This window comes from Microtus pennsylvanicus, chromosome 5, assembly GCF_037038515.1.
Source record: "Microtus pennsylvanicus isolate mMicPen1 chromosome 5, mMicPen1.hap1, whole genome shotgun sequence".
Taxonomy (NCBI): Eukaryota; Metazoa; Chordata; class Mammalia; order Rodentia; family Cricetidae; genus Microtus; species Microtus pennsylvanicus.
The window spans coordinates 60,267,541-60,290,034 of record NC_134583.1 but is presented as its reverse complement, the minus strand read 5'-3'; the positions used below and the strand labels follow the sequence as shown (position 1 = coordinate 60,290,034).

The window sequence follows — 22,494 nt, the reverse complement described above, 5'->3', positions numbered from 1 at the left end:
CCAAAATATCTCCTGATAATTAGCATTTGCCTAACGCTCTTCCAGTGTGTAAGGCTGCTTCACGGGCGTTATCTCCGGCAGTCCCCCAAAACAACCTTGGAAGTTTGCAAAGCAATTTCATAGAGGTTATCACCCTGGGCTCTTGAATTTTCATCCCTCATTCCCCTGTGGTCCACACAGCAGCCAAGCCTGTCTTCTTAAAGTTCTGCAAACACAGCACGTGTTCACACTTCTGTGACTTTGCACTTGTGACTTCACCACCCTTTTCTGGTTTGACCAGAGTGTCTCATTCATCCTGGGGAATCCGTAAGCAATGAAAGGGCAGGGTCCCCTGAAATTGTAGGCAACTGATGGATGGTACCCATGATAAGAAGCAGCCCAGCAGAACAGAGAGCAAAATTTCTGACTTGCAGATTATGTGACTATTGATGGAAGCAATGGTCCCTTCTTAAAGAGTCATGGTAACTGACATATTGTAGCTGAGAAAGACATGGGTTCAAATCCAGACTCTGATATTTAGTAAGCAGTGACTTTGGGGCAGTCACTAAATCTAAGTCCATATCCTCTCCATTACAGGACTGGTCTAGTGAACCCCAGCTTCAACGTGAGGGGCAGAGCGGCAATCATTGGGTATGAAGCTATTTCCACCATTTCTAGCTTGTAATAAGAGACTGCCAGATGGGAGCCATTGGGATGATTGTGACCACTTCTTTTGTGACAGGAAAACGTATAGAATCATTTATTGACACTGTCCTCCTTTTTACTGCTCCTGCAGTGACTGTTTACTGTTTCTCTTATTTCTGGGAGGACAGAGATTGTTTTCCCCATAGACACTTAGTGTCCTGTCTTGAATGTGACATTTTTGCTCAGAGTTAAAGAAGACAGTTTGCTTTGTCATCGGCAAGGTTATAGCAAGTCTGGGGGACATCAGACTGGCACTGCTGGTGGGTGACCAGATGATTCATGAAGGACAGACAAGAGTCATTCAGATGAGAGGGTTGTGAGAAGGACTACAGGAAAAGAGGCGTGCACAGAAAGGCCAAAGCCTGGAGACAGGGTTTCTTGTTTGGAGAGCTTCGCTTCCCCGTAGAGTAGATAAAAGTAGTGAGTAAATTCAGAAGGATGCTTGAGCAGAGGCAAAATCCCAGCCACGCCCACCATCCATGTCCAACTCTACAAACAGAATCAGTTTTCCTCAGTAGACGGAAATTTCATTAACTTTTCCAAGGTCACCCTCTTAAACTGGTTTGTGTTGCTAGAACAAAATGTCCGAGGCCGAGTGATGTATAAAGAAAAGAGGTTTTAGTCAGTGCATGACTCTGGTAGCTGCAACATTCGAATAGCACCACGCCAACATCCTGGCTATGTCCAGACATAACGCAAACACTGACACAGAAGGAGGTGCACTCGGAAGAGTGAAGCCACACCCTGGGAGAAGAAAGGAGGCCAGAGGGGCTGGGCTTGTCATAGGAGCTAACTCCTGTGAGACAGGAATCAGTTTCCCCAGAAGAACAGGCATCAGCTAGTGAGATGTCTCAGCAGATAAGGCACTTGCCTCCAAGCCTGAAGACCTGAATTCAAACCCCACCCCCAGAATCCCCACATGATGGTGGGAGAGAACCGACTCTCCTATCCCACACAAACCTCGCATCGCCACATCTCTGCCATGGCATTCTGCCTCACACATACGCACAGACAGAATAAATAAACATAGAAGACAGAAAGAGCCATCATGACTTAACTACCAACCACCAAGCCCCACCTCTTACAGGTTCCATAAGCTTTTAGTACCACTCTGGGGAGGCCAAACCCTCAGGACAACCAGCCTTATCTAAACCGTAGCAGTCATACTGCAAGCATAGTTTAGGGCTGAAGGCATCGTGCACACCATCTTTGCTGAGCAGGAAGGGCACAGCATCTTCCCTTTATGGCACACATGCTGTGTCCTGAAACCAGAAAGGAACAAATTGCTCCAACATCCCAAGGAAACTGTCTCCCACCGGTTCATCTCAGTTTGGGAAGACCCAAAACTCCCTCCTCTCCATCACTCCCAGGGTCAAGAGGAGGGTTTTCGGAAGCTCCCAAACTAAAGCCATTTCCATATAATTATGCCTCCTTGACCTACATGTCATTCGGCTGTGTACTTGGGCTGGAAGCATGCATGCGCACACACATACACACACCAAAATAAAAATCCAATTTCTCCATCCATAGAAAATTGTTTTCCAAGGTCCCCAGGTAATTAGGCATTGTCCTCTGGGTATGGCCTGTTCCCTGCCTGTCCACATCTCCCAGCACAGACAACACCACTTCGACCCTGCATCTGAACACAGGTCCCAGTGTGGAACAGAACATTCTGGAGGGCAGCCTTGGAGGGCGTGCACCTGGGCTGTGAATGCTGGGACAATTTCTAATGTTCCCAGACATCCAGATCCCTCGGATCCCTCCTCTGCAAAGCCGAGAAGGGGGCAAGGAAGCGCACACTGCGTGGGAAGAGGTTATTTCTCAGTTTCTCAATAGCCTGCCTTTCTTGTCGCATCACAAGGATGAGGAAGCTCCAGGGCTGACTGTATTCACCGACTTCATTGATATGCGTAACAGAACCTCTGCTACACACACACACACACACACACACACACACACACACCTCATTACCCTTCAGAAATACCTGGGGTTTGATACAAATAAGCTTTATACTTAGTAAACACGTTAATACTCAAAACGTTTTTATGGCTCCCCATTGCCTTAAGATAAAGCCCCTCCAGTGGCTGCAAGACCACTGAAGTGAAGAACTGTTTCCGCTTCTTTCCCAGCCACTGTGTCTCTGTCTCTATCTCTGTTTCTGTCTCTCCCTTCCTCTCTTCTCCCCCCCCCCAAGAAAGGGGAAAAGATGCCATATATAAGAAGCCCGATGAGGACAGCTTGAGCTGGAAGGTAACCCTACATGGAAGTGTACTGTCAGCATGACCTGCCCTTCTGGTTTTCTTCTCTTTGTAATGTATAAATTTTGTGCATATATGAGTTCCTGTGTGTCGCTTGGAGGCCGGAGAACAACTTTTTGGTATCCCAACATCCTTGCCTTCCACCTCATGGCAGGGTCTCTTTCGTTGTTTCTGTTGCTGGCACTGCTTACGTTAGGCTAGTGGTCCACAGGTGTCCAGGCAATTCTCCTCTCTTTGCCTCCCATCTTGCCACAGGAGTGCTGGTATCACAGGCACTCACCACCCCAACCATCTCTTTATATGGGTTCTGTGAGTGGAACTCAGGTCAGGAGGACTGAGGGCCAGCTAGAACTTTACCAGCTGAGCCATCTCCCTGGTCCTTCCCATCTGATTTTCAAATGAAGCTCAAATCCTAACCTGGGCATGAAATAGCCAATCTGAAAAAAAGGCAGTCCATTTAGTTGGCCCCTCCTCCTTACTGCTGCAGTTACAGCTCCTCCTCCAGGATCCTTTCACCGTCTTTGGGTCCGATATCTTCTCCCTTTGGAAGCAGTTCCTCCACATACTGTCTTCTTCTGCCGTGGTGCACATTTGGAAGCAGTTCCTCCACATACTGTCTTCTTCTGCCGTGGCGCACATTTCTGAGTATCTATCTGACTTTCCACCCGACTCGGAGCCTCAGGCCTGCTAAGACACAGTTGCTCATAGTGAAGGCCTGGAAGCAAAGCAGAGCCAGCCTCTGTGTTGAAGGCAGAGCAAAGAGGCTTGCCAGAGTGTCGTAGGAAAAACACGAGCTCTCCCTCACCCAATGGAATAACCAGAACCACTTCTAAGCACTTCAACGGTGTCAAATCATCTAATTGACACACACACACACACACAAAAAAAAAAAAAAAAACCCTGAAAGGTAGGTGTTGCCATCCCCGTTTTACAGATGAAGGACGTTGAGGTTCAGCTTGTTGAAGAAATTTAGCCGGGATCCCAAAAGTAAGACTCAGCAAACACGATCTAACTTGTTGGTTTCAGAATCAATGATCTCCATGTCCCCACTTTCAGAGTGTCTGCTGTACCAGAAAGGATACTCACACTCGCAAGGAAAGGAAGCCCATAACTGAAGGTCTTGCACTCCGGGCACGGTACAGCGTCTGCGCATGTGCTAAACTCCCTCATCCTCCTCAGTAGTCCGGCAGGAAGATGTTCTTTTTCTTTGCATAGAGGAAGAGTGCTAGGTTAAACTGGATCCTTTGGATTTGAAAATTATGGCCTCAAGAAGATCCCTATCAAACACAAATCGACTTAATTTCCAATCAGTCACCGGCCCATTTGATTGAGTCACTCAATTCGTTTCCCACTGGAACCCTTGGAACTTTCCAGTGCGTTCCCAACACACCAGACCTTCTGTGTGTCTGCAGAGAGCACTGACCGAGCACCAAAAATTGGTGTCACGTTAATAATTATCAGCAAATTGGCCCTGCTAAGTCTGATTTGAGCCTGTTTACCCATCTAATAGCCATGTACGCACATTGTGGTGCCGGGCACTGCTGTAGGCACTGTCCCGGTGTTGTGTGATCCATAAGATCGTCACAAAAGCTTCCGAGTACCGCATCGTTCTTTTTCTCACCCGTGGGCAAACTAATGCACAGAGAAGTTGGAGCCGTGGCCCCGAATCACACAGACAGAAAGTGGTAGAGGCTCCCCATTTCTACTTGTCACATGTGCCTTTCTGAGATAATGCCAGTAGCCCTTGAGTGTCTTTCTCTGCCATGAAGATGGGATCCATCCATGGCCCTCGTGGTCAGCTCTTGCAATGTCTGAAACAGGAGTCTAAAGCAGCATGTTCACACCAATCATTTCCCCCCTAATGTCTCTGCTATTGAGGATGCTGGATGCAAACCTCGAAAACAGCTGGGGTTTGAAGTCAGACGGATGGCTGCAGTCTACACACAGCCTTGGTTGTTGGGCAGTGAGCTGTCTTGAGGAAGCGGCCCCTGAGAGCCATAGCCTTAAGGCTAGAAAGACAGCCTGAGTCAGCGACTGGAGAACTTTAGTTTTCCTGTGTTCCTCATGCTCCTCTTGACTGCGCGTGCTTCTCATGGTCACACGTTCATGCCTTTGCTCAGGCTGTTCTGGGACTTTTGACTCTGCCTCCATGGCCTCTAAGGCTTCCCTGGACCCTGACCATGAGCCAGAAAAATGACTGCATCTCTCGAGCCACACTTGCTGCATGCCCAGTGTCCTTTCTGTCCTCAGTACACGAACAGCACAAGACACATGTTCAACATATGCCCCCTGAAATGAGAGAAGCAAGTCCAGAGACATGTGACTTATCCGGGGCCACAGAGCTGGTGGGTAGCAGAACACAGCCCTACAGACCAGCGTAGGATATGAGATCCCTGCTGACAGGGAGTACTGTGTGTCTGTCCTCCATTGCATCCTCGTCTCTGCTACGGTGCCTGTTGCATGGTAGGCAGATCAGGAAAGGATTATTAAATGGGTATGTGAATACCAACATTGTTTACTGCTTCTTTTGTCCTTGCCTTCATAAAAGAACAAGGCAGGGTCACAGAAATTGATGGCTTTCTCTTGGCTGCATTTTATATGCACAATTGATAAGCTATTTGCCCGCTGCTAAAAATACGTACCCCTGGCAACCATTGGATGAATAGTGCTTAGCTCAAGATGTTTAATCAAACAGCGACAACCCAAGCAGAGCCACAATTAGCCTCTGACACCCCAGTGAACTCCAGATGAACAGCCCGGAAGCCTTTGACTTCCTGTTAGTCCCCTGGCACCCAGTGACCATCGCCCTGGGTCTGCAAAATAGCAAAAGAATAAATGACCATCCTCTGCCCAAGGCAGACACCATCTGGAGCAGATGGGCAGGGTAGGCAGAAAGCAAACTCATGGGACGAGTGCCATGGAGAGTGGCCAGTGGGGAACATCACTAGGTACCGAGAGAGACAATGGGGTCATCTCAGTCATGTGCAGTAGAGTTCGTGAAAGTCATTAGATCCAGAAACCCCTTTATCCTCTCCTCCTCCTTCTATTCCCAGGGGTCCCCAAAGGCCATATGGCTCCTCTGAAAGGCATTCTTCCCTCAACTCTCTCATGCCACACACATGTTTGCTGATGTATACTGCCAACCTAAAAGGGAAATAAAGACAAAGTGGACTAATTATATATACATAATGGCCCATTTTCCCAAGTTGATTAAAAAGCATATGAACAAGGGACTTTGGGGTCTCATAAATTGTGTTTGAATTCAGGGTTCAGCACACTCTTGTTGATTGACTTTTGAAAGTTACCTAACCCTTCTGAGCCTCCATATTCTCATCTTTAAAACAGAGATAGTTATGGTACCCATCTCATGTAATGAGGGCTAAATTCAATACATATTAAACCTTCAGCAGGAGAGATGTATACAATAAGTACTCAATAAAGAGAGGCTTTCTGGGTGCTGGGATAAACGTGCTAGGCAAACTCTCCAGCCCTTGGGACCCACTATTTTAAATGTCTCAGCTTTGCCCAACTCTTGGAGGATTCATGTCGGAGGACGAGAAAGCTGGCTGGGGCATTAGATTTCCATACCTTTGCAGTTTTTATCTTGAAGCTGATGAAAATCTTACCCACTCTATTAGTATGTATTGAGTGTTAAATGCAAATGATCCTCTGTTTACAATGGTGTTACATTCTGATAGACCTGAGACGCCCACAGTAAGCTGAAGCTATGGGAAGTTGGTAATGGGTTAATACAGCCAATCCAGAGACTTCTCTTATCAACCTAGCACAGCACCGACTTCCTTGGCTGTGTTTCTTCACAGCACCAGGCCTGCCCGAGAGCTGTGGGTGTTGTCAGGCCTCAGCATTAAAAGACAAGATTGTATTTCAAATCACTAGACCATAAAATTATCCAAATTCAGACCTTAAAGTATGGCTGCATACTTTAAGCACTGAATGCATAATCATCCTTGCCCCTTCGTAAAGTTGAAAGGCACTGAGTGAAACGTATTGTGACAGAGCCCCCTCCTATTGGTGTTCCAGTTTGAATGTGCAACATCCCCTGTCTGTTCATAACCTAAACACTTCTTCCCCAAATAATGATACTATCCTGGGAGTCTCTGGAAACTTCAGGAGGTGGCCTCCAGCTACACGGAGGAGGTCATTCGAAGTGGCTTCTTGGGACTGTTTCTTGTCTTGCTCTGTTTCCTGGCTTTCCAAGCTTGACAGGGTTCATGATGGACTGAACACTTTGAAACCATGAGCCAAAACAAAGCATCCTTCCTTTAACTTCTTTGCTATAGGTGTTTGGTCACCATGATGAGAAAAAACAAACTAATATGATAGGATAGTATAATATTAGAGAGTGTGTTGTATTACAGTCATTGCATGTGAAGAAGTGAGTTCAGTACCTGGCACTCTGTAACAGTTAGCTGCTCTGAGAAGAAGACAGAGATCTTCATATCTCCTGTCTCGTGGTCTCTTTGGCCCATGGTGTTGACTATTTTTCTGCATGGGCCAATGAAACCCATATCCTCCCTCCATGTGAACTATGATACCACATTGATGGTTACGACTCCCTTACTATCCTGATCTGTTTAGAGAAATGCAAAGTGAAAACCTGATAGTGGACAGGGCTTGCCCTGGGCACCTGGAACCTACATCAGAACCCAGTCTAGCACAGAGGCATCTCCTGCAGCGTTCCAGGGGTCTAAGAACACTTATGTTGACTGAACTTGACCCCAGAGTCAGAGAGTTTTTTTCCAGAGCTAGTTGTCATGCCCCACAGACCAGAAGGCTCAAATCAAGATGGCCGATGCCTCATGGACTCTCCCATTGTTCAATGTCTCTCCTTGGGAAACCTGATCATGATAGTTACATCTGCCGAGTGTGGCTGCTGACTGAACACTTCCTTGAGCCTGGATCTAGCCAAGAGCTTTACCTGTAAGATGGCTGTAATCTTCACAGCAGTCCTTTGGGCCACAGCCACCCTTGCTCTCATTTGCTGATAGGGTATGTGAACCTTGTGTTTGCATAACTTGACCAAGAATGCCAACTAGAAAAATGAGGATTTGGAGTTTCATGAGATGGATCCCACACCTGGCACTGGTGAAGGGGTCAAGAACCTGATCCTACATAGGTCATAGGTTCTAAAGGAGAACCCAATACAATTATTCTGATAAATGGATACAGTATTAAAATGTCCCCTGTCTTGTTGCTGTACCCACAGATCAGAGCACCTCTCAACCCTCATTAGAGAATCTTCCCCTTGAAGTAGACAGCAACTAACTCAGACCCTCAGCTGCTCTAATGCTCAGAGATTAAGAGATCAAAAGTACTCCAAAGAGTACTCAGCTCTAAATGAAGCATCACATACAGAGACACAGACACAGACACACACACACACACACAGACACACACACACACACACACACACATGCATGCACAAGCACACAGGGCTCAGGAATCTCAACAGAAGAGAGGACAGAGAGATTTGTAAGAGTCAAAGGTGGTGGAAAACCTGGAGGAAACTGTTTTCTGGATGCAGTAGGGCAGGCACTCACAGAGATTGTGACAGCACAGGCAAGACCTCAGCAAGCTCAAGCCAGACAAAGTCCCAGCATAGAGATCCCTCTAGTAACTAAGGAGCTGTTGGCATTTCAAAACAGCTGGGTGAGGGAAAGTCAGTTTTCTCTAATAATATAATCTCTGGCAGATTGATTACATAAAGTCAGGCCCCACTTCCACAACTAACTAGGCACCACTAACTAGACTTGATGGTAGAAATTAAAAAAAAAAATCTCAAAGTTGGATGGGAGGATAGAGAGAATAGTTAAAAGAGAAGATGAAGGCGAAGAGATGCATATATTTTGTGTTTTAAATCTTTTTCATCAAATCTCAAATAATTGACAAAAATGTTGAGTTTTAACAACTGAGGATTTAGGAGATCAACCAGATATGCCAGAGTCCAAACGTGTGCACATTGTCTCTCATTGTGAATGTCCTAGCCATTCTGGTAACTCTCCACTTGGTGATTACTGCAGAGCCACCTGCCTGCCCAAGACTGGTGCCTGTAAGGCCCTGCCCCATCTGTCTTTCTGACAGACTCCCAGAGATGAGAAGGCACAGCTGCATCCATCACTCCGTTCAGAACTTGACCCAGGATGGCACCAGCAAGTGCTTGCAAGATGCTTCTTCATTTTTCCAGCTGTGCTGTCTTGGCCAGGTGGCATCTTCTCTCCGAATATCAGGCTTCTCCTTTGTCCACGGAGACCAGGGCCTGAATTCTACCTGTATTGTCATTTTCCTACAGTTTCCCATGTATCAAGTCTCTTCTCAAATAAGCTGGACTTACTTCATAAGCAAACATTTACCACTGCTCTAAGTGAAAAAATAATGTTCCTATGAGACCCCTAGACTGTTTAATTTCACTGCAGTGTTGAGTTTTTTCTACAATTTCTTTATAATAAAGTTTTAATAAATTTACCAACAATTTAACTATGTTTATAACTTCCTAGGTAAGAACATTCATCAATAAAGTTCATAAAACCATCTTATCTATACAAAGCCATCAACACACAGTAGGTCCTCAATAGACATTAGCACACACGGAAGAATCATTTGGAATCTTTTGGGTCTGTTGGCTGCCTTGAAAGTGGCTTTGTGATCTAAATCTAAAGTTTCCATGGTTACCCAAGGAAGTTGGCCCTGGTCAAAAAGTCAAAACCAATTCTGCTGTCAAGAGAAGGTCAATTGATTGGCAGGACGGACTCCTGTCTGCAGCATGGATGCTGACTCACTGCTCCAATGCCCTGAGTCAACCTTTCCCGGGACAGCAGCCATCTTTGCTCTTGCTGCCTATTAATCCACAGAGGGAGACTTGCCAGTCTACTCTACACAAGAAACCACCGCTTCATTTCTAGGGGCAAGCCAGGGAAGTTACAGTATGGATCTCACACTCAAGATCCACCCGCCAAATCTATAGCATCTCTTCTGCCTTGGCAGACATCACAAATACATCCTTTTCCCACTGAGCTTAGCTGTAGCTAAAAGAATACTTTCATCATGGTGGCCAGGTAGCCACTACCAAAAGATTTCAGATGAAACTTCCCATGTATAAAAATAGAAGCAAAGGAAGTAGAAACATGGAAATAATCCATTTAAGAGTAAAAATGTTACTGGTATGTAAGTGTATCATATCAACAAAGAAAATAATAGAAAAGAACATAATAAATAGAAGTAAATAAATAAGAAACTATGAAAAAATTTTAAGAGCTACCAAGATAATAACTGTTTTTGCATTTTATGGATAATTTCATACTTGCATATGTGTTTTGATCAAATCCATTGCCTATTCTCTCCCCTCCAATTCCCCCATTTCCATACAATCACTTTACCCTCCCAACCTCATATGTTCCCTCTCTTTTTAAACCCACCGAATCCATTAGTGCTGCCTGTATGTGCAGGGGTCAAGGTGTCTTTCAGGAGCTGCATCTCCCTCCCCTAACAGCATCAACTGCTGACAGCTTCCTTAGCTATTACTTCCCTCCAGGAACAATTTTTTTAAAGAAAATATATTGTATCATAGACACAATAGTTAAGTGAGTCGCTACCCAGTGATGGCTCTTAAGGGCTTAATTCTATAGATAATCATCGATGTTCTCTACCAAGGGCATAAGCAAAAGAGGACAGAGGTTGCATCAGCTACAATTGGTAGCTGAGATTAGAAGCAATGGTCCAGGGAAACAGAATCTTCCCTAAGGAAGATTCCCAAGGGATGCTCCAACTCTTCCCTTCTACCTCCCTTGAGCACTTAAACTCTCATCTACTAATCTCTGCATCCAGCACAGGTCTGGCCTCTTGTACATGCTCTGTGATTGTTAACTGATACCAACTGACTGGGTTTTAGCAGGCAACAATAGCTAATTGTTTCAGTGTTTACTCTGTGCCAGGAAATATGCCAAAGCATGCATACATTGTTTCATGCAACCTCACTACAAGCTAAGAGGGGTCTCACAGCTAGGATGCCCATTTCACAGTTGAGACTAAAGCTCCAGGGTTAGGACACTCAGCATTACAGAAACCTTTCTGTTGGGGTTTAATTGTAGGCAGTCTACTCCCTGATCCTCTAAGATTCTTATGGGTCCTGGTATTTTGGGTGAGGTTCTGCCTGCAGAGAGAGAACAAGGTCATTTGACCTCTCAGAGTCTTTCCTGGAGAATGGAAAACCATCCCCCCAAGTTTTCCAGCCCTAGCGGGCAGGTTTCATTCCCAGCTGTTTCTTCACTGGCCCACAGCTAATTTTATGAGAAAGCTCTGCTTCCCAGAGTTCTTGACTGGGAAGAAGTGGAATCATGAGAAACAAAGATGGCCACTAGCCACATTTGGGACTGGAGATAAAGGACGGGACAACTACTCTTGGGAGTTCTTGCCCTACTTCTCTTGTAAAGACCCCTATCGGAGTCCAGAGCAGAATCCTGGAAACCTCCAAACACCTTCCCCAGACACTGAAAAACAAGACTCACAAGCATCTTACATTTTCTTTTCTCTCCAATACACCCCCCATACACCCCCACAAAAAGATTGAGGATATCAGTATCAGTGAGGAGGAGGGTAGAATACCCATCATTCAGTTCCAACTGCTCACCTCATCAGTTCTGAGCAAGGTCAATGTTAGCTTCCCACCCAGGAGACTGCATGATTGCTCTTCCTAAGAACCCAATCTTGGGAATCCTGAGGAGCAGGCAATCACACCATCAGAGCAGGCCCAAATGTCAGAGGCCAGCCTGGAACAAAAGCTGACACTCCTCACACAAGAGATAGACAACTGGGGGTGCGTTTAAGTGGTGGCAGAAAGAGGGGAGTGCTGCCTCTCTGGAAATTCACAAGGATGTAATTTAGGATGCAGAGCAACGGGATTTGTGAAAGGTTAGGCCAGGAATTTAATTAGCCCAGAACAGTAGTTCTCTCTATAAATTTTTCCCCTAATTTTTGAGAGCTGTGTGGACGGGACAGCAGTGCCTACAGTGCCTTGGCCTTCACATAATTACTGCGGCTTCCAAAAAGTTCTTTTCGGTATCTAACCTAGTCTTTATATAGCTGCAGCTTGATATCTTCTCCTTACAAAGTCTCCTAGCTGCCTGTAGGAGGGAAGGAAAAGGAGGCAAGAGGTAGGATGGGGTATTATTCCTTAAACCAATATCTCTGTTTAGTGGGATTCACCTTGCATAAACACACAAAATGTTTAAGGAAGCACCATGCTGATCCTCCCCCGCCCCAAGCAATAACGGTAATAAACAGCATCAACAACAGAAGGATGATTCATATGTCTTATAGACCTGAAGAAAAATGAACTCTAGGACCTATCTCTAACTGAAAATGTTCAAGTTGAGCAATGGTGTTACTGTATCCTCCCATCTAGTGGCACTAATCGTTATTACTAATTATGTTATTATCTTATGTGTAAACATCCTAGAGACAGTAGCAAACACCTGCTCTGCCTATTGCAGAATTAAAAACCTCCATGGCATGGAAGCTCAAAGCTGAGATTTATGGCTACCTGTCATGGGCCGTGGGCAGACGGAGCTCCACCGAAAAGGTCTAGCTGCAATTGCCTGGAGTTCTATAGACCTGAGCACCAAAGATGGAGGCTCATTCTATAGGTGACACTGATGTTAAGAGTCCCTGCACATGGCTTCTCCAAATGACATGGATAAAATAAAAACTGGGCTTCCAGAAGGACCCACGGTCCCCAAACAGGTGTTCAAAAGCTCCTTTATGACATAGTGTCAACAGCCAAGCAAATTCTTCCGAACATCATCTCAGGTCAATATCACAGAACAAGCTCAAGCTAAGGCGTCTATATGGACATAGACACCAGGGGACTTGGTTTACTGGGGGCCATTGGAGAGACTAGCTGCCATATTATTGTGATGGTGGGGTGATGATAGACTTTATCTAGTTTCTTTTTCAGTGTGCATGTCTGCGTTATATGTTCACACTGTGTAAAAGTACACAGGCATAGGAACTCGTGGAGACTGAAGAAGATAGTGGCTGTCCTTCAGCATCTCCATACTCACTCGAGACTCGCCTTCCTTCAGCTAGCTTATGGCCAGCTAGCTCCAGCAGTCCTCCTGTCTCCCCCATCACCCATCATACTGTAATTAAAGACACACGCAGGCACAGCTGGCTTTTTACAAGGGTGCTGGGAGCCTGAACTCTACGCTTGTACAGCTACTTCTTTTACCAACTAAGCCATCTTCTCCACCCTACCTGTCTATAATGTATTAATTAGATATATAAGCTCAGATACCAAATGTCTAGTGACTTCTGGCTCCCCACCCTTTAGCTGTGTGTCATCAACAAGGGACTTAACCTCTCTGAGTCTCAAAGCTCTCAAATCATACTATTGCCCTCACGGGTTTGTTAAGATTAATAGAGATATTATGAAATGCCCAGTGCATAGTAAATGTTGAAAGAATAAGTGTTAGTTATTATTATACGCTAGAATAATTAAGTCACTGAAAAAATAATTGTTAAAGATATAAATTGGAAAAAACCCGCAAACTACAAGAAATAAACTCAGAACTCCAGTGTTCTGTCTCCCCATCCCACTGTCTTCCAAGGAACCTACAGGGGTATGGTGGTCATTGCAGACACCAAAAACATCTCTGGAAGACCTTGGTCCTTTCTCCACAGCCAGTAGACCAGTATGTGGGATGGCCTGGCAACCAGCACGGCCCTGTTCTCCCTTCCACTCTCCAAATCTTCTCAGGTCAGAGGACTGTAAGCTGCACATGTAGGGAAAGAATCCTCCCAGGAGTATCAGAGATGCTCTTCAATCCCAAAGCAGGGACCTTTGGTTCCCCAAGAGCTCGAGCCATCCAATGGCACCAAGATCAAACAGAACCCCCAAGCCAGTTGGTCTTAGAGAAAATCTGTGAAGCGCAGTTTCAGGCAGTGGTGATCGGGGTCTCTCTTGTTCACCCCTGGCAAAGGCACACCGGCTCCACTTTCCCTCTGTGGGAAAATGCGTGACAGTAGAAATGATGGACTTGTTTCATTCGGGAAGTTAAAGCAACATCAAGTCATAAGAGTTGATGTCCCTACCTTCCCATTGCCTTTCTAGAAAATCAATACGCAGTTCCCGTCAGTTCCCCCAAGTTCACCTCAAGGTCTCCTAAGTGTCTCTGATATTAGCCTGGGATTGGGCTGCTCTCTCTGCTCACACAAAAGAAACGAGAAACTCGGTGTCAAGGATTAGTTTCTCAAGAGAGGCAATTACTAGAAACTTTAGGAAATGTCAAGTATGAATACCTGGCAATTTTGTTGACTTTGATCGCTTGCTTGACTTAAAGCATTCATTAAGGTGGGGCTCGAATATTTTTGCAGTATTTCAGTTTGCAGAATTTTTAGCACCTTGCTTGAAACTGGGTTCATCTGGGGAGGAAGAGGCAGGGACAACGTCATTCTACAGAACATTTCCTAGGGAGACGCTGGAATTTATCCATCCCTGCCTCCTGATACTTATGGAGGCCACAAGAATAGAGAAAATGTGGGCTCTGCTCAATGAGTAAAGAGACATTGTGAGAAGTGACAAGATAAATTTTGTAAATTTGAATGACTGGTCTATGGCCAAAACTCAGCAAAGTAGGGGCCAAGTAGATGGCTTTTACTCTGCATCTCTGCATAAGAGCTTTTACTCTGCAGCATGAGAGTTCATACCCCTAGCACACATATAAAAATAAATGGTCATATATAGCTGCAGTGCCTATAACCATAGCACTCTGGGGAGGAGACAGATGGGTCCCCAGAGCTCCCCATCCAGTCAGCATAGCTGAAATGGACAGCGTGTAGTTCAGTTCCTACCTCAAGGCAATAGGGAAGAACAGACAGCAGAAGATTCAAAATGAGCTGCTCTAGCTCTCTCATGCTTTACACGGGCATGCACCCACACACTTACATGCATCTACCACATGTACCAAACCACACACCCATGGAAGAAGGCCGGAAGGAGGGACGGAGGGAGAAGATGAAGAGTTAAATATGGGGCAAAGTCACAAAGAGCTAGAATGCCTTCCTGGTTTCTTCACTTGCTTGGTTTCTTTGGAGAACTAATCCAAATGTCCAGCCTCAGTTTCCTCATCAATACAATGACAGGCTATTATCATTTTGTTCTTTGAACATACCTGTTTCATTCCCAAACCTTTGAACATGCCACGCTCGCTGCCTAGAATCCCTTCTCCATCATGGTGGACTCTCTGTTCTCACTTGACTGAGCTCAAATGTCACTTACCATCCCTTGCCTTTACTCTGCATGGTGTCATGAGCTGGGATTCTCTTGTGCATTGCTGTGCGTTCGTTTGTCCATTAGCTTATTTAGTCTTCTTAGACTCTGTCGTCCCCATGATAGAAATAAACCGGTCCATTTTGTTAATCCCCATGTCTTCAGCACTCCATGCAACGTCTAGCTTTGAGCAAACTAGTGAATGAACAAAAAAAAAAAAAAATCTCACAGTCACCAAGCATTTGCCGAATGTCGGGTACTGTTCTCCTTGTGATACAGTCTAGTTTAATTATTCTTCCATCTGCGATCAGCCTCATGAAGTGAATGTTCTCATTAGTCTCATTTTATAAAGAAGGAAACTAAAGCACAAAGTGATTGAGTAAAGTTGCCCCCAAATCTATGAACCAGTAACAGAGCAAGGATAGAACCCCAGGGAAGTCCCACTTTAGCCCCCCGCAGACTTGGCTATTGTGCCCCCAATGTCATCAGAACCTATGGTCTGATTCCTAGGGAACTCTAATTGTATGAGATTAAGTCGGGGCAAGCACGGACCACAAGGCAGCCCTTTGGCCCAGGTGTCCTTTCCAAACTTTGCCTTCCATTCGACGTCTGCTTGCCAGTTTCCCTGAGCCCACGGTGTGCGTTCTCATTCGTCTCTTCAGCATGTAGCCATTTGCAGACTATTTCCACACTCTGAGCAGAGACCCTGACATCTGCAGCACCAATTTGTGCCCACCTTCAGCCCATACACGGGTCATTGCCTGCAAATATAGATGCTAAATACTTGGTGAGAGGATTTCCGAATGAATAAAACATTTTGAAATGCTTTTCAAGAGAACACAAGAAAGCTGTTTAATAAAAGAGAGCTGTTAAATGCAAAATACTTACAGAGCAAGCACAAATCAATATAAGCGTCCTTTGCCTTGATAAACCCAGGATTCATGTATTCCCGCCGCTGGGCCTTTGCACATGTTGTTTCCTTTATTGAAATGTCTTCTCCTCCCACATGTTTTCCCCATTTGCCTGTTATTGGTTGTTTTTTACTCTTTGGTTCTTTTGCCCTTAGCTCTTTTGGGGTACCCACAAACTATCTCCCTAATAAATCACGCATGGAGGCTTATTCTTTCTTATAGATGCCTAACCTCAGATTGGCTTATTTCTAGCCAGCTTTTTTTTTTAACTTATTATCCCATCTACAGTTTGCCTCTGGGCTTTTCTCCTTCTCTATTTCTGTATACCTTTCTTTACTTCTTTCTCCATGTCTTGCTGTCTAACTGGGTTGCTGGTCCCTGATGTCCTCCTCCTTTTCTTGCTCCTTGGTCTTTCCTCCCTGATTTCTCCTAGTTATTCTCTCTGCATGCCATCCCAGCCTATCCTTTCTCCAGCCTTGATATTGGCCATTCGGCTCTTAATTAGACCAATCCAATGTCTTAGACAGGCAAAGTAACACAACTTCATGGAGCTGAACAAATGCAACATAAAAGAATACAAGACATTTTTGCATCATTAAACAAATGTTCCATAGCATAAGCAAATGTAACACATTTTTTTAAGATAATATTCTACAGCAACATTTACATCTTTGTTTGTCCCTTGATCTCAGCTTGTACAACCCCACCCCCTAGAAATGTGTTTTCTGGTCTCTGATCCCAGCCACTCTTTCCTATCACACACTATAACCTGAAGTTACGCAGCTTCTTCTAAAGTTTTTGGTGAATGTTTTTCTCTCCTTGTAAATTCTGAGATAGATTAAAGCAAATAGATAACATCTGTTTCACTTACCATCTCCTCCCTGCACACAACTCATGGGTTCTTAAAAATGTCACTGGGTGCACAAACTTTTGGGATACCCAATCTATAAATACAAACTGTTTACCTTAAAGGCGGTATTTTCTGAGGTAGGGTCTTCATGGAGTACACACTCACCATTGGTCTCTATCGGGTACCCAGGGGGTCCCCACCCCTTTGGAATAAGTATCATTAAATGATAATCTGCAGGACTGAGATAACCTCAGTCCTGGGTTTGAAGCCTGGCTAATATAACCAGCACTCCGTTATTTCTGCGCGCTTCAGGTAAGAGCAAGAATGACACAGACTTGACCAGGATACTGGTCGGCCCTCCAAGCTCCTGAGAGGACATGGAACAGCTGAGCTGGACTTTGCACATTCAGCCGTTGGGAGTTTGGATTAGTAAAACCACTTTCCAATTAGTTCTCAATATCTAATATAGAAGATGCACACTCCTGGCTCATGTCTTTCAACACTTGATCCCCAGTCAGTCTGCAGCATGGAAAGTTGTGGGGTCTGTAGGAGACAGAGCCTTACTGAAGGGAGCGAGTCCCTTGGGGGCAGGCCTTAATGCCTGATAGCCAGCCATACATCTGTTGTCTCTCTGCTTCCTGACTGCGGACACGATGTGATCTGCCACCTCGTGCTCTCACTGCTGTGCCTTAAACTGTGAACTAAAATGAACATTTTCAGTTAAGTTGCTTCTTGTCAGGTGTCTGATTGCTGCAAGCAGAAGAATGACCACAACTACACATTCTAAAACATAAATGTACTTCTGTATGCACTACCCAGAAAGCTCTCACATGGACGTGCTCTTCAGTGAGAGTCATCCTGAGACATGAACTATCATGCTCATAATGGAACAATCCTGGAATAAATTCAAAAGTGCTGTGGGGAGATAGAAATACAAAACTATATGTAATACGTAATTGTATGTCTTAATTAGGATTTCCATTGCTATGAAGAGGCACCATGATCACAGCAACTCTTATAAAGAAAGTATTTAATTGAGGTGGCAATTTACAGTTCAGAGGTTCATTTCATTATCATCATGGCAGGGAGCATAATACTGGCTGCATCTTCATTAGAAGGCAACAGGAAGTGGACTGAGTGTCACACTGAGTGAAACTTGAGCAAAAGACACCTCAAAGCCTTCCCCCACAATGACACACTTCCTCCAACAAGGCCATACCTGCTCCTACAAAGTCACACCTCCTAATAGTGCCACTCCCTTTGGGGGCCATTTTCTTTTAAACCACCACATTGTACTAAGTTGATACAATTCTATATAGTTGTTCACATGAATAAATTAAAAGTCCAAGTATTAACATTGCTAAGTCTCAAAAACATACTGCTGAATACCAAAAAGAGAGAATGGGATAGGCTAGAATAATGTTAGTGTGGAAGAGAAACAGCAGACAAACACCACCCTGGGCACAGACTCCAGTTCCCCTGGAGAGAAAACAATGGCACTGGAGCTATTTCAAGACAGGCTTCACCTCTACCTACAGCATCATTCCTCCCTTATAAAGGAATGAACCAAATATATGAAAATGTTCAAATTCCTTTAATTTTATAACAAGCTCACCATGCTCTGTGTGTGCACTTGTTGTAAGAGGGTTCTAGGCCAGGCAGTGGTGGCACATGCCTTTAATCCCAGCACATGGAAGGTAAAGACAGGAGGATTTCTGTGAGTTCAAAGCCAGCCTGGTCTACAGAGCTGCGGCTGTTACACAAAGAAACCCTGCCTCAAAAAACAACAACAATAAAAAAGGTTCTATATATGAACTGTTATATGGTTTGCCTCATGTTTGGGTGCAGGGTATTGCCGTGCAGTCCTGGGTAGCCCTGAGCTCTTGTCAGTACCCTTGCTTTAGCCTCCCTCGTTCTAGGGTTGGGTTATAGGCACACATCACCATATCAGTCTCAGGTAATGTTTGAAAAGGCTCCTGAGATATAAGAAGTGGGAGGAAGAAAGGTAACAGGTAGGGGAGGGGCAGGAAGGGGGAAGGGAGGAGAAGAGGGAGGAAAGGGAGGAGATCAGATTCTGGCTCTGTTCTTACACCTCAGACAAAGGACATAAGCTCTCAGAGACCCTCATTTGCAAAGCAAGATTGACAGTGTCAGGATTGTAGAATATGAATGCAAAAAAGTTTGAATTGTAAAAATGAATGAGAATCAGTTTTATCTAAACAACTTTCAGATATCATCTACAGGGTAACTTATTGCTTTTGAATTATTCCATAATGCCTTTCTAAATGCATCTTATTCTGGGAGACCCATATTTATAAAACTGATTGGGGATTGTGTGTGTGTGTGTGTGTGTGTGTGTGTGTGTGTGTGTGTGTGTGTGTGTGTTTTAAATACCCATCTAACCCTGGGAACAAGAATACTTTGCTATTACTTGTATAAATATTATATGTGTGATAAATTGGGCATATATGTATATCAATTATGTATTGGCTATGATGATCCTAAGGGAAAAGAAATAGGATGATTAGAGAACAGAAGAAGAAGAGAAATTTCCTTTTTTGTTATTGTTTTTAAGTACTCACAATGTATGTTGATCACTTGCTCCAAAAATCAGTTTAAAATTGATGTGCAGGTCATCCCTTAAAAGCACTGAAAAGAAGGTCCTAGAATATAAGTGTAATGAAAGTTCTTAAGAGTCATGCTGCTGAAGATGTAGCCAAGTGGCGGGGCATTTGTCAATACGCAAAAATCTTGGGTTCTGTTCCCAACCCCACAACAAGGAAGGTGTGCAGCTCAGGCACCTTGGAGGCAAAGGCTTCCTAGCCCCATTGAATCACTCACTTGTCTTGTTGCTGTAATAAATTGCTGAGAAAAAAAGACAACTGGAGGGAGGAAGGGTTTGCTTTTGGCCCACACTTTGAGGGTCCAACCTGTCATGGAGGGAAAGTCATGGCAGCGGAAGCAAGAGACTGCCGGTCACATTGTGTCCACAGTTGGAAAGTAGAGAGAGATGAACGTTTATGCTCAGCTAGCTTTTTCCTTTGTATTTCGTCCAGGATTCTAGTCAAAGGAACAGTGCCACCACTTTTAGGGTGGGCCTTCCCATCTCAATAAATTCAGTCAAGTTCTCCTTCACAGATATGTCTGTAGGCTTGTCTCCTGGGAGATCCTAGATCCTGCCAAGTTGGTGATCAATATTAACCATCACACCCAAATTTCCACAAAGTCAGTCAGACAGACAATGAGAATTCAGGGATTCAACACTGAGTGTCCTGAGCACTCAGGGATCCAGTTTCACACCTATAGTTGGGTGATAACCGCATCACCTCTCACAGCTGCAGGAGGTACATGAGTATATATTCAAATTGTATCCAGATGTCCATCTGAGGTGTGATTTGTGGTGCTGAGTGTCCCACAGAAACACCCATTTGATCCTTTGGCATGTATTGGAGCACCCTAGAAACCTCAAGCCCAGGCCCTCTCCAGTAGCCAACAGTCAACTCTGCCTTGGGTATGACCTTGATTCTCTTATCTCCACAGCAAATATCTTGACAGTCATCATCCTCTCTCAACTAGTGGCCAGGAGACAGAAGTCCTCCTACAACTATCTGCTGGCACTTGCTGCTGCCGACATCTTGGTCCTCTTTTTCATCGTCTTCGTGGATTTCCTGTTAGAAGACTTCATTCTGAGCGTGCAGATGCCCCAGATCCCTGACAAGATTATAGAAGTGCTGGAGTTCTCCTCCATCCACACCTCCATTTGGATTACAGTCCCCTTAACTGTTGACAGATATATCGCTGTCTGTCACCCACTCAAATACCACACCGTTTCCTACCCAGCCAGGACCCGAAAAGTCATTGTGAGTGTTTACATCACCTGCTTCCTGACCAGCATCCCCTACTACTGGTGGCCTAACATCTGGACTGAAGACTACACCAGCACCTCCATGCATCATGTTCTTGTCTGGATCCACTGTTTCACTGTGTACCTGGTGCCCTGCTCCATCTTCTTCATTTTGAACTCAATCATTGTCTACAAGCTCAGGAGGAAGAGCAACTTCCGCCTCCGTGGCTATTCCACAGGGAAGACCACTGCCATCTTGTTCACCATCACCTCCATCTTTGCCACCCTCTGGGCCCCCCGCATCATCATGATTCTCTACCACCTCTACGGATCGCCCATCCAGAACCCTTGGCTGGTTCACATCATGCTGGATGTCGCCAACATGCTGGCCCTTCTGAACACAGCCATCAACTTCTTCCTCTACTGCTTTATCAGCAAGCGGTTCCGCACCATGGCAGCGGCTACACTCAAGGCCTTGTTCAAGTGCCAGAAGCAGCCTGTGCAGTTCTACACCAACCATAACTTTTCCATAACAAGTAGTCCCTGGATCTCTCCAGCAAACTCACACTGCATCAAGATGCTGGTGTACCAGTACGACAAACATGGAAAGCCTATAAAAGTGTCCCCGTGACCCTATAGGGCTGGCACTTGTGCCTTTTGTGTAATCTGTTTCCAGATGAGAGGTTGTCCCATGCTCTGGCTTGAACAGCTCTCCTTAAGAGTGCTAACCTGATTTCCTCTCTCCACAGACTGAGCAGCTCTCAGACTGGCAGGATGAGAAGAGGAAAGAGAAGAAAGGAGAGAATACATCTTGTTTTTCTTCGTGCACTTATTTTCACAAATTCACAAAGGTAGTCACGGTGCCTGCTGGCTTAAAGATGCCATTGGCAGTTATAAATGTTATAAATGCCATAATACCGTGACCAATAAAGACCACAATAGAGTAGTTAGTGCTGGTACCATCTACAGCTACTAGGAACCAACCGCTCAAATTGTGGTCCACCAAGCCACCACAGTGTGTAGCTGAGCCATACTCTTCTTCCAAGAGTTGAGGTTACCCATTGATTCCCTGTACTATTTCCAGCAGCCAACAGGATTGACTGATTTGGGATATTTTTTTCCAAGATACCCTTTGTCCTAGAAAGGGTTGTGTTCTCCCAGTGACCCTAGCAACTCTGGCTGCAGAATGACAGCGTGGGGAGAAAGAAGTGTAAAATATCATCCAAACTGTCCCTGGAATGTCTATGGGGAGGTTCCAAACAAACATAACTATGTCCCTTAGACCTGGCGTCTAAGGTGTAGTTTTCTATTTGCCATAATGTGTAGATCATTTTTATGTCTCCTCTAAAACAAAGACCCTGCCTGATGTGTAGGGGGAAGGAGGAATTCTTGAGCCCAGAAAAACAAAAAATCAAGCCCACTCTTGCCTCTGTTTCAACTCATCCCTGTGTGAGCTGTATGTGATATTTGCATCCAACATCACTTCTTGCTAGAGCGCTGCACACACTTCCCGGAGACACCTTCTGTGTGTCAAGTTCTTAGCCCTGCATCCTTGCTTGCTCAAGCCCTCGCCAAATGCTTTCCATGAAGTGACTCCTTAACTGGAGATACTAGTCCAGGGGTCAGAAACTGTAGCTCTTCTGTTGAGAAGGGCTGCCTAGATC

At 45.0% G+C, this 22,494-nt stretch overlaps 1 protein-coding gene across 1 annotated transcript in view; it reads left to right on the top strand.

Moving 5' to 3' along the window:
* Positions 1-22,184, top strand: part of Gpr139 (G protein-coupled receptor 139) — a 40,538-nt gene extending 18,354 nt beyond the window's left edge. Inside the window, exon 2 of the mRNA XM_075972026.1 lies at positions 20,527-22,184. Coding sequence (XP_075828141.1) covers positions 20,527-21,461 — 935 coding nt within the window. The 3' untranslated portion in view covers positions 21,462-22,184. The remainder of the gene's footprint in view (positions 1-20,526) is intronic.
* The last annotated feature ends 310 nt before the right edge of the window (positions 22,185-22,494 follow it).